This window comes from Myotis myotis, unplaced genomic scaffold (assembly GCF_014108235.1).
Source record: "Myotis myotis isolate mMyoMyo1 unplaced genomic scaffold, mMyoMyo1.p scaffold_m19_p_7, whole genome shotgun sequence".
NCBI lineage: Eukaryota > Metazoa > Chordata > Mammalia > Chiroptera > Vespertilionidae > Myotis > Myotis myotis.
The window spans coordinates 49,636,787-49,652,643 of record NW_023416379.1 but is presented as its reverse complement, the minus strand read 5'-3'; the positions used below and the strand labels follow the sequence as shown (position 1 = coordinate 49,652,643).

Below are 15,857 nucleotides of genomic sequence, written 5' to 3'. Positions count from 1 at the left end.
AAACATTTTAGTGAAATTAAAATGATTTTTCTAGTCAATCAAAAAATAAATTAAAATATCAAATAACACTGTACAGTGACTTAAAAGAGGGGGGGAAAAAAGTGGGGAAGGGTTTGGGAAGCAATCCATTTGAATGTTTCTATAGCCATCTTTGGTCCTAAATGTGGGAAAACACATTATGTAGCACTGAAAATACCTGTTCTTTTGTGATGCTCTGCAAGTAAAATAGAAAAATATAGTGCATTTTCAATGTATTCAGAGCCCACTACAGAGAAATGTGTGTACAAAACAAGACGGTATAAATAAAATTTACAAGTTTTACAAAGGAACATTTACAGATTTTGTTTCTTGTGTTTGTTTGCTTGTGGATGCCCACATTATCAAACAAGACCAATTATGACCGATCCCTGGGATCTTTCTCTAGTAAAATCATTATAAACAGCCCAATTCTCTTTGGAAGTACAACAGTTCAATTCTGGGGTAGTTCATGATTTTCATAACTTTTGAAAGCAGTACTCACAATATGTATACATTCCTGAAATAGCTATAAAGACACATTTAATTATTGCTTGTGAAATTCTAACACGTAATCAAATTATATGGAATAATAAATAAAGCTTTAAAAAAAGTCAGATCCTTCACCTCTTCCTTCCATGGTCAAAGGTGTTCTTTCACCTAAGTTCCTCACATCAATGTTCACAAATAAAAGAATTTTTTCTTTTCTTTAACTGCATTGGTGAAATCCTGTGCAGCAACGTGGTGTTGCAAGGTGAAAATTGTGAACTGCCCCCCATGTCATGCTTCAGAGTTCTAATATAAAACGCCATTCTTTCCTCGTGTGTTTGGACTGCATTAAAACAGGACAGGCTATAAAATATAGGCCAACTATTTCTCCTAAATTCCCTAATGGCATGGTATTGAGAAAAATCTTCATGTGCTCACACTATTTAGATAACACTGGATAGTTCTTGCTCTCAGAGACTTGCCTTCACCGAGATTCTTTAGGTGAAGTGTCTCATACCTTCTTTATGGTCAAAATCCTACAATTTGAGTTTTGTGGGTGTTTTGTTTTTTTTTTTAGTAAATTCTGTCTCGTAAAATCCCTCCATAAACAATCAGTTAAAAGTGCCTTATAGTATTTATGGATCATTATTGCTTTTTTCATTGAAAAGATAGTGTTGACTGCTCTTTACAAAAAAAATTCTTTTTAAAAAATATCAGCGCTCTTGGCAACTTGAATTTTCTTGACTACCTGCCAATTAGCAAACCATATCCAAGCAGCACTGATAAGCAAATAAAACGGCACAGAAAAGGACACCAATGTTCTGATAGAGATATCTACCATCATGCTATGTGTTTTTTTTTTTTTTAATTTGAGATTCTTTCAAAAGTACCCAGTGTAGTAGTAATGTGTCATAGGTAACACTAAAAAGGTCCAAAGCTATAAACAACTTTCTAAAACAAAGTCCTTATGAAGAATAAACAGATGATTTTAAAAAGGAATAGTCTGAAATCACATATTTAAGGAAAATATTTCATTGATTTTAACAATAAGATCATGATTTTATTTGACAAATATATTCTTTCTTAAATTCTTTATGTACATTTTAAAAAGTCTATAAGATAAAAAGGAGGTTAGAGAGCTCAAGGTGTTTGGATGTTTTTCAGGTAGTACTTTGTTTATTGTCACTGCTGTTTTCCTGGCCACCAGTGGTGGATCCTAAATTCCCTTTTTATATATTCTGGTGGCACTTAGGAGTTCAAGTCTATAGGTGCTTCTTAAATCTTCTCTTCACTGTAGGAAGGACCCAGGACATCAACTGTCTTCTAGCAGCATTCTACGCACATACTGAAGGCCAGCACTGTTCTCTCACAGTCTACAATCTCCCTCAGAAGGGAGAAACGCTTATCACACTTGGATTCCAGTTCCATGTAAGTGTAGCATTTGTGCTCTCATAGTCTGAATGCTGCTCATGATTTTCTTTTGATGGCCAACCAGTGTGATCCCTAAACTCATCACGTCCCTGCAAAAGACAAATGCATTTTTTATTAGTTGCCTTACCAAGAATGTATTTGGTGCTAAACTGTCATCAGCTCTTTAATTAAATAATCTGTGTATCTAATCGCAGAGCCCTTGGGTATTATGATCCTGTTCCTGTAGTGGGTCGGATTAGCCATGGCATCAGCATTCTCCTTGTGAAAACCTAACCGCTCAGCTCTCATAAATTACTTTCAAAGTGATTTGAAATTTTATATAAGAAATTATGTCTTAAAATTATTATTAATTTAAGGTAAGATTAAGAAATGTTATTTGAAACGTTGTATTCTTGAACCTAAGTGAAGTTTAAAATATTAATTATTGAAACAAAATGTAGTATGAATAGAAATACTTCTGGACTCTAGGAGGAGGAAGAGGAGGAGGAGGAGGAGGAGGAAATTAAGCATACACTGACTGAAATAAAGAATAATATATAGGGATTCAACAGTAGACTAGAGGAAGAGGAGGAAGAGGAGGAGGAGGAGGAGGAGGAGGAGGAGGAGGAGGAGGAGGAGGAGGAGGAGGAGGAAATTAAGCATACACTGACTGAAATAAAGAATAATATATAGGGATTCAACAGTAGACTAGAGGAAGAGGAGGAAGAGGAGGAGGAGGAGGAGGAGGAGGAGGAGGAGGAGGAGGAGGAGGAGGAGGAGGAGGAAATTAAGCATACACTGACTGAAATAAAGAATAATATATAGGGATTCAACAGTAGACTAGAGGAAGAGGAGGAAGAGGAGGAGGAGGAGGATGATCAAGATTCATCAGTGATCATAAAAAAGTTTATACTGTTTAAGTATATAGTAATGCTGAATATATTATTGATTGTATACTTACTTTCAGTTCAGTTCAACCATTTGACTACATTTCAGAAATAAATATTATTTAAAGAGTACAATACCCATTACCCATGTTTAATAGCTTAAATCTGACATAAGCTAACTGGATCTGTGCATGTACTTTTACCTTTGCAAATAGCCATGAGGATTGAGCTTAGGTATTCAAGCACCTAAAATATAGCAACAGGACAGCCCTGCATTATTTCATAGCAGTGATTTAATAAGACTGAGACACAGTCTTTCAGGGGAGTAGGTGACTTTGGGGAGACGTGCTTAATTATTCCAGCTCTACCCACGAGGTGACTAGCAGAAAACTTGGCCAGATAGCATGTACATTCTTAAATTCATGCACACTCCAGTTCCTGACATGTCAGAAAGCTGTATCTGATTGCTGGCCTTCATCTCATCTTAAAAATGTGAAACCCTTCACACAACAGCATGTAAAATGGAGCCCTCTAATAAAACCTTGAAGATTGTTTCCCATTTTTTAAAAAATTTCTTATATCAGAATTTTTATTATATATATATATATATATATATATATATATATAATAAAATATATATATTTGACAGTATTACAGATGTCTCCCATTTTCCCCCTTTACCCTTCTTCTCCCAGCTCCTAAACCGCCCCCCCCTACCCCCCCGCCAACCAGGTCTTCACTACCCTATTACCCATTTTCAAACTCACTGACTGACAGGAATTGCATCACCAGTAAGCATTATGCAGCAGCCAAGGAAGCTAAGTTTGGGATACATTAAATAGATTTCATAAGGCCACATAATCAGTGATGGAGCCAAAACAGAAATTTCACTTTTACTTCCAAGGTCATAGTGCCGGGAGCTGGTCCATCCTTGCTGTTTCAAGGGACCTGGCATATATGGCATACTGTTCTTAATATGTTTGCTCACCTTCTTGGCACTATGTGTTTTAACCAAGGTCACCTCTCTGAGAAAGGTTGTTTCCCCAGGTAGGGATTTTCCCCTGAAGTTAGGGAGGGAATAAAACCCCTTAACTAAGTGCCAGGCGGGTAATTAATCACTTTAACTACGAACAATCATGCTTAAGCTACATAATCTTTACTCCCTGGAATGGAGATAAGAAACGCTCTAACCTTTGGAATAGAGATTGATAGGATTGGAATCAACTGGTATAAATACAGATGTAACAAGACAACAGGACACAGAACCTAGAGACAGAACATGGCAAAAGATCCTGGACAGAAACTGGCAACAGAACCTAGAGACAGAATCTGGCGAGAGAACCTGGCTGAAGATCCTAGAGACAGAACCTGGCTACAGAACCTGGATAGAACATGGCAAGAGAACCTGACTAGAACCTGGACACAGAACCTGGCTAGAGAACCTGGAGAACCTGGCTGGAGAACCTAGTGAAAGAACCGGACCAGAACTTCGCTGGAAATCCTGACCAGAACTTGGCTAGAGATCCTGGCTAAGCTGCTGATCAACTGAACGCTGCCTCTGTGTCGTTCCTTCTTCGCCGACTCCGTCCACACCTTTGGGGACCCCTGGACCTGCTGGGGTTGGACCCCAGCATCATAGCAATTTCAAAGTTGTTTTATCAGGTGATTCTTATGGTTAAAAAAAAATTGATGTGATTATTCACACACTTTCCAAAAAGTAAGTTAAACTAAGCTCTTAGTTACAGTAAATTAAATTAAGCTTCTTTTGACCTCTTTTGACTTCTTTGACTTCTTTTGGCCTCTTATTGTATGTCCTAATGCACTTTGGCATTGGGTTTGAAACTTTGAGATTGTGTCAGATACAAATGTGGTGAAAGAAATCCTTAGTTGCAATGAGGAAAGGTTAGGAACTTAAACGATACAGTGGTTATTGAAAAAGGAAGTCTCACTGAATGATGTTTAGAACACTGGCTATGGAGACAAATTACCTACCACTTAACTAGCTGAGCTAGTTTGGGGAAAATATTTCAGTTCACTGAGCTTTAGCCTGGTTGTATGAGAAACTATTGACATAATAAAACTGTTGCTTTGGGGGTTAAAAAAAAATACTGTTTATGTTAAAAGGCCTATTTAGGATAATGCCTAGCACATAGTAAGTACTTACTAAAGAGATACTTTTCTCCCTTGTTTTATAGTTCAGACCTCTTTAACATGCCTCTACTGTCTACAGCTTGAATTGTACCGTAAACACATTCCGAAATATAATTTAACAAGCTTAAGCTTACTCAATGGTCATTCTGGCAACTGATTCAAGAGAATTGTAGCCAGCTGCTGTGAAGTTATCTTTATATCTTTCCATTTTAATAGCTTGTAGCCATTCTCCAACTGAGCAAAATGTAGTGAAGTCAGGAGTGTTTTGATCCAGAAGAGGGCTTATTGGCCTAAATAAGAAAAACAACAACAGAAAAATACATTTCTTTCCATGAACTACTAAGGGAAAAAATGTCTTGTCCTATACAAAAATAAGGACATATAGAATCAAAGTACACATTTTAATTGATATTAAAATAATATAAATGTAAAATGTAAATGTGTAAATATTAAAATAAATTGATATACTAATAAAATATAATGCATAAGGTTACCCAATTACTGAAGACTCCAAAATTTATATTTTATTTGTGTTTCATGACCACCAGATTGCATCATCCATGCATTTTTAAAAGTACAGCCAGCAGTATTTGTGATCAGTAAATATTTGTTCATTTGCTTCTCTAAAAGTAAGTGTGAGTAAAGGAAACACGTCTGGCTGTGGACTGACTTGTTTAGACCAGGAGGGTGCTATTAAGAACATTATGTACCACTGTACTGAGGGCACCCTTCTGAGACCGTGTGAGTTCACACACCTCCACAAGGCCTCCAGTGCAGAACAGAGCACTGGGTCTACCTGGAAGCTGAAGCTGAATAACTACTAGTATGCATCACAATGGAGGAAGTCAAGTTCAAAGAATGGCGTGTTTCAGACACTTTTTGTTTTATTTATTTTTATTTGTTGTGTGTGTGTAACACATTTTACTTTTTTTAAAAAAAATTATTTATTGTGTAAAGTTTTACATGCCTCCTTTTTCCCCGCTTGACCCCTCCCCCCCATCAGATACTTTTTAACTGGTATACCTCTTTAATCATGTATTGAATTACTTTTACAAATGTTAATTTCAGAAAATCCTTTTACATAACTCACAGCAAAACAATAAAATAGACAATAGGTCACAAACTAAGGTACTAGTAATACAAAGCCTAATAATAATAATAATAATAATAATAATATAAATAAAAATGATTTGAAAATGTGAAATGCCACCCAATCACAAAATTTCAATTTAATTTTTTTTCTAAATGGCAGCCACTGATATCTATCATAACTTTTAAGGAAACACACACACACACACACACACACACACACACACACACTATAATTAGTAGGTCTCTTTAAACACTAATTCAATTGAGGTAAGCTATCTGAAAATAAAAAATACAAATGGTAAACACAGTATGTTTAATATGGACTTATAATGTAAGACACATGTCCATTGGCCATTGGGATGGGGCTGAGGAGGTAAACGGTTCATGTGAGCATATCAATTCCTCCCAGGTTCCATCGCCTCAGGTATTTCTTACCTACTGCAGGTTCCCAAGGGTGTTTTCAGGCTACTTGGGTTTCGAATCATTTTGTCCAGAATTCCAACTATCTGCTCAAACTTTGGCCTTTCGGAGCGTTCCTTCTGCCAGCAGTCCAGCATGAGCTGGTGCAGGCCCGCGGGGCAGTCCATGGGCGCCGGCAGGCGATAGCCCTCTTCTATCGCTTTTATAACCTACAGCCAAAAGGACATTCAACACATTACCGGCTGAGGTTCACTGGTAATTAAATGAATTGCCCAGTAGGCAAAGTGACTTATCCTCATAAAAGTGAGGCGCACCACTTCGCAAAAGACTTCCCCCCACCCATACATCCATAAATAGTAAGCCTGCTATTACGGGGGGTGCATGAGCAGGATGTGATGACATTTTCTAGTCAATTCAGCAAAGGGGAACAGCGATTAAGTTCACGCAGGTGACAAGAGATGGAAAACCTTTCAATGTCATCCCAGAAGTTTTCAAAAGGGAACATGTTATGGAACGACGTTACTCGTATGTGGCTGTGCGTGTACATATTTACCTATAGATTTTTCAAGTTGGAAGAGGAAGTTCTGTGTTGCCCAACATTGAATCCTTAAAAGTTTCGCTTTTTGCATTTTTAAACAAGATATCAAAATATGTGAATGGTACTATGACAGTAAATATTACCAAGTACATTATTATTTTAAATAATATAAAGCTTGTATGTTTAGAAAGTATACTAGTGTTATATGCTGAAGCCAATTTGTACTGGTTCAAGAAGGTGATTAAATCACCTTGCAACTCCAAGTTTAGTGACCTCACAGTGCTAGGCTGAAATGGGCTTTGGGGAAGCGGGCAGCGGGTGGCAGTGGGGTGGGAGAATGGGTTACACTAGGAAATTGAAAAAGGTTACAAATCAGGGCTTTCCCACCCAGAGTCCTGGTTGTTATACTTTTATCAGAATATCCCTACCCATCTATCATAAGAAAAGCATAATATGCTAATTAGACCAGACGTCCTTCCGGACAACCTTCTGGACAAAGCTGGGGCTGAGAGGGAAGCTGAAGTCCCAGGTGTCTGCCAGCGTCCAGAGGAAAGCCTGGATCCCGGGTGCTAGAGGGAAGCCGGTGCCAGCAGCGAGGGGAAGAAAGGCCTATTCTTGAATGAATTTTGTGCATCAGGCCTCTAGTTTATACATAACAGCTTAAACTGACATTTACGAGTATATCAAGCTTTGAATGTTAATAAAAAATAGGCTTCTGTAAACATTTGTATGGGGCAATCAGAAAGTCTAAAAGTTACTTATTCAGACTTATTTTTATCTATTTATATGGAATGAAAAAATAGATCTTAAAAATCAGAAATTGTTATAAACCTGAGCAACACAAGAAAAATAATAGAAAGGCAAAGACTACAAATAAGAATTTGCAAAACATTATAATATTCAAGGGGGGTTAACAAATCCTTTAATACTAAGGTAACAGTAGAAATATAAGAAAAACTGACAAACAAAAGAGGTGACCTTGAGTTTTTGAAGAAAATAAACCCAAAAGCTGGCTTTAAGAAATGCTGATAAAGTTAGTATTTGTAGGGAATCATATCCTTAAGATGCGTGTTGACATTCAAGAATAGCACATTCAAATGTAAAAAGGTTGTAGGATGGCATTAATAAAGTAGCTGGCATCAACAGTTTTTAGAGACAATCCTTTGGAAAAGAAACAAAGAATCCACTTGAATTTAAGAAATATCCATATATGCAAATTGATGGAGTTTAAAAGGTAAATAGATTAACTTAATTGCAGTAACTTTTGAGAAGTATTGTGAGTATACCATCCTCAGCCCACATTCTTTCCTGATCACTGTGTCTTATAGATCAGTTTACTAGACATCTTCATCTGGACTTTCCACAGGCACCTCCTACCTCACACAAGCACACACACACAAATGATAACTCTGCAAAGATCACAAGTATATAGCTATAGGGGAAATTAATAAAAAAACCCTTTCAAATGCAAACAACTTCATGTGGCTTTGTACAGTCCAGTGACAGGCCTATACTTGGACTCAAAAGTGCTCTACGTTAAACAACTTAGAAGTAAAAAGACTGTACTTCGGAAAGCTGTGTTATTTAAATAAATTATGCATAAGTAAGTAAAAAAAACTTCTAACACTTTATGTATTCAAAATGAGCAAAGAATAAACAATCGGGGGCATTTTCTTTGTGGGGAAGGAGTGTTTGAGATTGCTGGAATTGGGACAGTTTCCTTCTGATTTGACAGGACTGCACTCCCATGTCCATAACGTTGGTGCTGTCCCTACACCATCCTGACCTGTCTCCCTGCTTGCAGTTTGTCTTCCTCCCATGTCCAGCAAGAAAGAATGTGGGTGGAAGGAGCTTTCCTTATTTCTTTCCCTCTAAATAATATTTTAAATTGATAAACATAAATCTTGTCATGATCTTTCTGACACAATACTCTTCAACATCTCTCCCAGAGGTCTCTTTAGTTTTGAACCCAAGAAATTCTTAAGTCTTTGTGTCAATAAACACAGTATAATGCCCTTAAAGACTCTTACAGGAATAAAATAGTTAATACACCTCTGTAGTTGTCTTATCGCATCATAGGAACGATTCCTATCATTAAAGCAAAGAAATAACATGTATCATAATCCAAAATGAAACGTGTAGCTCTCAGAGACACAGTGGTTTACACATTTTTAAAGGAGCAGCAGCAACATATAACATTTAAAATAAGAGATGCTCTGGACTGGGAATCAATTTGGGGCACTAAGGGCCCCATTAACTATCATGCCTCACCTATAGGAGCACAAGAGATGCTTGTTGGGAACCTTGGCCTGGCCACAGCACAGTTTGCCATAGATAACTTGGTTTTGCCTGTCCAGATCTAGCCTTAGTATTTAAAAAAAGTCAAAGAAAAAAATTCATAAGCAATTTCTAAGTATACATAGTTCCCTGTGAAATGAGACTAGGGTAAATACCATCTATAAAAATCCACTGGGATACAACAGGAGTACTTCGGCATGTACTGTAAAAAAATGCTTAGGAATAAGCACAAAAGTTGCTCATTGAGAAGTGTTTCAGTATGATTGTAGTATGACCATGGTAATTAAGAGAAAAAGCAGCACCCAGGATAATGGGCCTGTATTCACGCAACATGGGATATAACATGATTGGCTTCTGTTCTCTGCTCATGTCCATTTTCATATCATTAACCTCACATAACATAACCCACATCTTACAAATTAAGTACTTCGGACACCTCTTAAGGGATTATGGCAAAGTTTTAAAAAATCACAATTTTGTTTCTATATTAATATAAAAAACCCACAGATACATAAATTAGTGGTGGCTTTTAAAAGAAAAAACTGAGGGCTCACAATTTAGTTGAAAATAAATTTAGTTACCGTGTATTATATTTTCAAAGCTTTTAAGTGTTCTAAAATGAAACACTTTAAGAATTTACCTTTATGTCCTATATCTTTATGGAAGCTTATTCTTCATTATCCTTATGACCATTTGCTAGTAAAATTAAAAATGTATTGGCCTAACTCAAAGTGAGAAAAAATAACTTTGTTAACTACTATGCACAGAAAAACAATGGAATCTGTACAATGAAGAACTTCAAAATATGAGTGTAAAACTTTTATTCAAATTAAGACAAATTCAATGAAAAGCTAGCTTCTGTGAATGGCCAGTATGAGTATTTTCAATTTCTATAATATCTGTTACTTTTGACTACATTTTATATATATAAAGATTTTTCCCTGAAAGGCCATTATGGAAAGGGCTATAAATCTGCAGATTTTATTTAAAAAGAATGAAAATGGCAACTTATTGAGAATGATCAGCTTTGATTTTAATGGCAAATAACAAGATTCTAACTGCTTCCATTTGGTGAAAATTCAAGGAAGTTATAAGTACACAAAAATACTACGAGCATTCATGCAAGTGTTAATTGAGTCATAAAGCATTTGGGTGTGGGTGTCACTATACCAATGCATGTTATCTTTTCCCAAGTTTTTCTTTTTTCTTTTTTTTTTTAAATATATTTTATTGATTTTTTACAGAGAGGAAGGGAGAGAGATGGAGAGTTAGAAACATCGATGAGAGAGAAACATCGATCAGCTGCCTCCTGCACATCTCCTACTGGGCATATGCCCGCAACCCAGATACATGCCCTTGACCGGAATCGAACCCGGGACCTTTCAGTCCGCAGGCCGACGCTCTATCCACTGAGCCAAACCGGTTTCGGCCCAAGTTTTTCTTGATCACACACATGTCAAGAGTGTAATTAAACCCCCCTGGCAAGGAACTCTCTACCTCACTGACTTCTACAGTAGCCCTTTCCTATTTCTGCAGCGTGATCACAGAAACCTCTCTTGATTCAGCATTCAGCCTGGAATTTTGTGAACTTGCTTATAAACATAACCATCAATTTACTGCTTATTTTCATGGCATCTTATTAAAGGCTTTCATAATCTAAAGCATTTGATAGTTGGGGGCTTTCTGCATTCCTGACAAATTCCTAGCAACTAAACTTAAACACTATAAAGTGAGTTGATTCACTTAATAAATCAATTTAGGCTAATTAAAAAGGTAATATATCTGAAGACCTGGTGAAAGCAAACTTCCCAGAAAAACACAATATATTCTCTGATACACAGGATATCCATATGCATGAGGGGTTTTAGAGATCTCAATCCTCTCCATGAATTCCTAGCAGAGACTCCAAGTTAAAAAAAAGCTTTTAGCTAGAGATTTTTTTTTTTTTACCAGAATAGAATTATTTTAAAATATTCAGGTTTTTCACCATTTTTGTATTGAAGATTATACATGTAGGTAATCCCCCCAAAAGATATACACACTTTAACAGCTGATAACTCAATTTTTACTCCTTTCCAGGTTTAACTGATTTGAAATAATGGGTGAAGCCAGACTAAGCTTTGAATAAAGAAAATTTATCCACTAGACTTTTTTATGGGGCTACATAAAAGATAAAGTTTACGGTACAAAACCAGCAACAGTTGATGAATTGAGGGTTTACAAATACTAAACAAAATGATTCTTGATGTTTGTGATTCAATTGCTTTTCATTATCAGTGGATCAGTCATCAGTTTGAAAACAGGAATTGTAAAACAATATTATTCATTTCTGTAGATTCTTTTAAATTGTCAAAATGAACCGTATGTTAATAAATACTGATTTTATAATCATTTAAAGTGTGTATACATTTTTTGGGATACCCTCATAACTGCTCAAATAGCACTTTAACAATAAACGTATGAAATAATAAATATTACCCTATACGAGGAATATAAACATCAAATTCATTACCAAAACTGAATGGCATAGGAAAGCTCTTACTATTACATAAACTTGTGTCTGAATTTAACAATTAAGACTTTCAAAATTAAAAAAAGAGGCGCTAAAAGTTCTACATCAGAACAAAGCTTTATTCTAGATATCATTTAATTTAATTTATATAATATTTATTTATTCATGATACACTTATTATATCTTCATGATATTTAATTTTCAAGAAAACTTAGAGAATTCCAAAAATGAAAACTGAAGCTATCTATTGTTTTCTTAACTATTTCTATTATTTGTTTTTAGAAGTTAGGTAAACTTTGAATTTAAGTTATCTTATATTCCTGTCATTCCCTTTATGTTTGTATCTAGTACAGAAGGAGGGTGTCAAAAGAAATGAAACTCTCCTGAGTGTCTAGGGAATATCAATATTTCTCTTTCTCTGCCCCAAGGATTTGTTTGCTCTCGTTTTGACAGCCCATGGAATCTTTGACACTGACACCTGTCAAATAGTAACAACTTTGCCTCTGCCAAACGCACTCATCACTTAGGCTTTTATCTTTGAAAAACCAAAACCAAAACCAAAATAAATAAATAAAAATTAAGAAGTTTCAAGTCATCTCTCAATTTAAAATACCAAAAGATTTAAATGACTTAAAAGTTTCACCTTTTCAGGCTGTGAACTGCAGGTAATGCAGAAATTTGTAGGGAAATAGACTGAAAATAACTTTACCAATCGTCTGATTTGACTTCAGTTGTCTAAAAATAACTATAAATTTTAAGAACCATATAAATTTCATATGGAAAATTCTAAATAAAAAACAAAGATAATTGGTCTCCATACACCTTGCTAAACTTTTGCTTCTGAACGTGCCAGTGTGTTCCCTTGGAGAATTTCTCATCAGCTATAAACCAAGATCTTCAGATTTCTACTTCCTAGATTTACACTTTCTCTGCTTTTATCCAAATTTCACTCACATTGTCAATAAGTTGTATTACATAAATCTGCCAGTATTTGAAAGTTTTAGACCTATAAAATGTCAATTACAAAAAAATTCAACCTAATAGAAGCAAAAATTCACACTTAGTTATATTGTTTTATAAGTGGTCTCTTGGTGTGAGATGTATAACCCCCAATATGCTACCAGTTTCTTGTATCAAAGAATAATAGCATATTTTATGTCTTAGTATGTAACAGGATACACATTAATGAGCACTATATCTTCTTTAGGAATTTCCAAAAATACTTCCATTGTGATTACATTATAAAATGTCACTATGAAACACCAATATTGATCATAAAATTTAGATTGTCTCATGAAATTAAAATTTAGTTAATCCAATCAACAATGATTTAAACAGGTTTTCTCAGAACATTAAAGAAAAAGAATAAGATAAAAACAACCACAATCACAACCTTCTTTACCCTCCTCTCCACAAATGATGCTTTTATTCGTGTGACTCTCCCATTGTAGCTGGGCAAGCAAAGCATCATTATCTTTAATAAGGATGAAATATCCTGTGTAGGCTTCTATTATATCTAGAGATTTAAAGGAAAACACAATTCTTCAAAATGAAAATCAACATAAAATTGATTGAACCACTAATTTATGGTAACTATTTAGTAATTTGTTGTAATAATTGTGTAAACTCAGCAATTATATTTTTATAATTCAATAGAAGTTTCATCTTATAAGCCATTGCCTTCATAGTCTAGTAATAATGGATATCAATGTATTAAATCGTTTTTGTTTAAATAGTGTTACACCTACATCTTGATTTGACATGTCCCAGTAAGGTCTCTCTCCGTAAGACATAACTTCCCACATGACTATCCCATAGCTCCACACATCGCTGGCTGATGTGAACTTCCGGTACTGGATGGCTTCAGGTGCTGTCCACCTAACTGGGATTTTCCCACCCTGTCATAACAAGAAATCAACATTTTAAATATGTATAACAACTTATAAATCATTTACAGCAGAACCATTAAGCTACCATTAAACATCTTTATATTTGGTTGGCAATTCAGCAGTATCACACCTATCCATCTTGAATCTCTCTAAGTGTATTTAAAGTTACTAATCTGTTTTTTAAAGTCATTACAATATTTCATTTTTATAGCAACTCAGTTAATGGGCCTTATGTGTTCTTAGGAGTATAGTCAAACGACAATGACAAATTATGCAAAATAACCACTAAAATGGAATGAAATATAGTGTATTTAAGTAAACCCTCATATATTTCCCTTTTATACAATCTCACAAAAGTTGTAAGACTTAGCATAGCTAATCTTCTTTTAAAATCTTTATTTAAAATAGAATTACATTTCTTTTTGCTACAAGTATGAGTACTGTAACTAGATGTTGTACATGACTTTACAGTATATTATTTATCTGAACATTCCAATATACGATAAGCATGCTATCATTCTTATTATTTCTCCTCTTATCCTATATGTAGATTATAAAAGCAACAATGATTCTTCCAAAAGGAAAAAAACAAACAAACCAGTAACAAAACAAACAAACAAAAAAACTCCTGAGGTTAATTTGCCCTTTTTCCCCCCATGTTAATTATTATTAAGCTTTGCTTTCTTGGTAGGAAAATCTTAGGAATATGAAGAGATGCAGTAATAGACTTTTTCTTACAGTTGTTGTATAGACAGCTTCTGGGTCGTCCTCTATAACCCGGGAAAGGCCAAAATCTGACACTTTACAAACAAGATTGCTGTTGACAAGAATATTGCGAGCTGCAAGGTCCCTGTGAACATATCCCATATCGGCCAAATATCTCATTCCAGCAGCAATTCCTCTCAGCATTCCCACTAACTGAATGACTGTAAATTGCCCGTCGTGTTTCTACAGGAAGACAAAAATAAAGTCCAGTAAACTGTGCTTCGAAGGGAAAGAAATCCACATGAAAAGGTTTGCACACTAGTCATTTACTTTTACATAATACAGACATTTTTATATATACAGACTTTTTTTATATAATACGGACATTTGTAAAAAACAAAATAAATACTGATTTTACTGATAGGCAAATAATACAAAACAGAGTTTTGGTAATCAGTTATATTGATGTCATTAATATTAATTAATAATAGCTTCATATTATACCAATCCAAAAGTATATGTTAATTTTTAGGTAAAAGTTAGGGAATGGAATGTCCAAACATATCCCTGACAGCTAAGTGTTTTCCTCACTAGATAAAAAGTTATAAAAACAATCTAAAAATGTATAAAGGTACAAAGGCACATATATGAAGATATTTTCTCCAAATGGTAAAAAAAAAGGGAGGACATTTTTTGATTAAAAATAAAGAAAAACTAAGAAGTGGTAAATGATAATATTGGCTGACTGTTTTCTTTTTATACTTTTTCTGGTTTTGCTATTAGTAGGAACATTATTTGCAACAAAAAAATCTCTAAAATAGGTATACTAGCAAGTGGGATTGAACAATATGTGCACCTGAACTGGCTATCATATATGTTTAACCCACAGACTTCTCCAAATGAATCACAAATATGGTGCACGAGGACACTGGTGTTGAGTTAACTTGCTAGGTGATGCTTTCCTCCCAAGAGCTTATAGTCATGCATATCACACAGATGCAACAACAGCAGCAATACAGATGTCTCTAAATCTCCTGAATGCCTATAAGTCTGGGTAGAACGTACAATTCTAGATCATCTATGACAACTCTTATTGTTTAGATTATTTTCTCTTTGCCATTTAAAAAAATGTTAACATGTGTTCATATCCTTAGGGTGAAAAGTCTTTGGGAATAAAAATGCATATTTTAAACATTTAGAATTTATCATTTATAAAAATAATCACATGCTATTAATTTTAAAAATGTTAATAATTCTACATTTTATGCTTGGTGTTTACCTAACAGCATAATAGAAATGGCTCCACAGAGCAGAACTGGGATCATTGTACCAATATTATATGGTTATTTCACGTTTTAGTCTTCTCGGTATTACCACTGTATTTCATCCATAACTGTACTAGGAAAGCAAAATGCTATTCTACAACCTGTATTCAAATGACAGGGCTTCAG

The 15,857-nt window shown here is 34.9% G+C and overlaps 1 protein-coding gene across 2 annotated transcripts in view; it reads right to left on the bottom strand.

Moving 5' to 3' along the window:
• Window positions 1–1,326: 1,326 nt before the first annotated feature.
• EPHA7 (EPH receptor A7) overlaps window positions 1,327–15,857 on the bottom strand; it is a 172,637-nt gene continuing 158,106 nt past the window's right edge. For both annotated transcript variants that reach the window (XM_036317996.1, XM_036317997.1), the window contains exons 13-17: window positions 14,440–14,649; window positions 13,561–13,710; window positions 6,480–6,673; window positions 5,087–5,242; window positions 1,327–2,024 (exon numbers count right to left, since the gene is read on the bottom strand). In XM_036317996.1, the coding sequence (XP_036173889.1) occupies window positions 1,910–2,024; window positions 5,087–5,242; window positions 6,480–6,673; window positions 13,561–13,710; window positions 14,440–14,649 (825 nt within the window). In that variant the 3' untranslated portion in view covers window positions 1,327–1,909. The remainder of the gene's footprint in view (window positions 2,025–5,086; window positions 5,243–6,479; window positions 6,674–13,560; window positions 13,711–14,439; window positions 14,650–15,857) is intronic.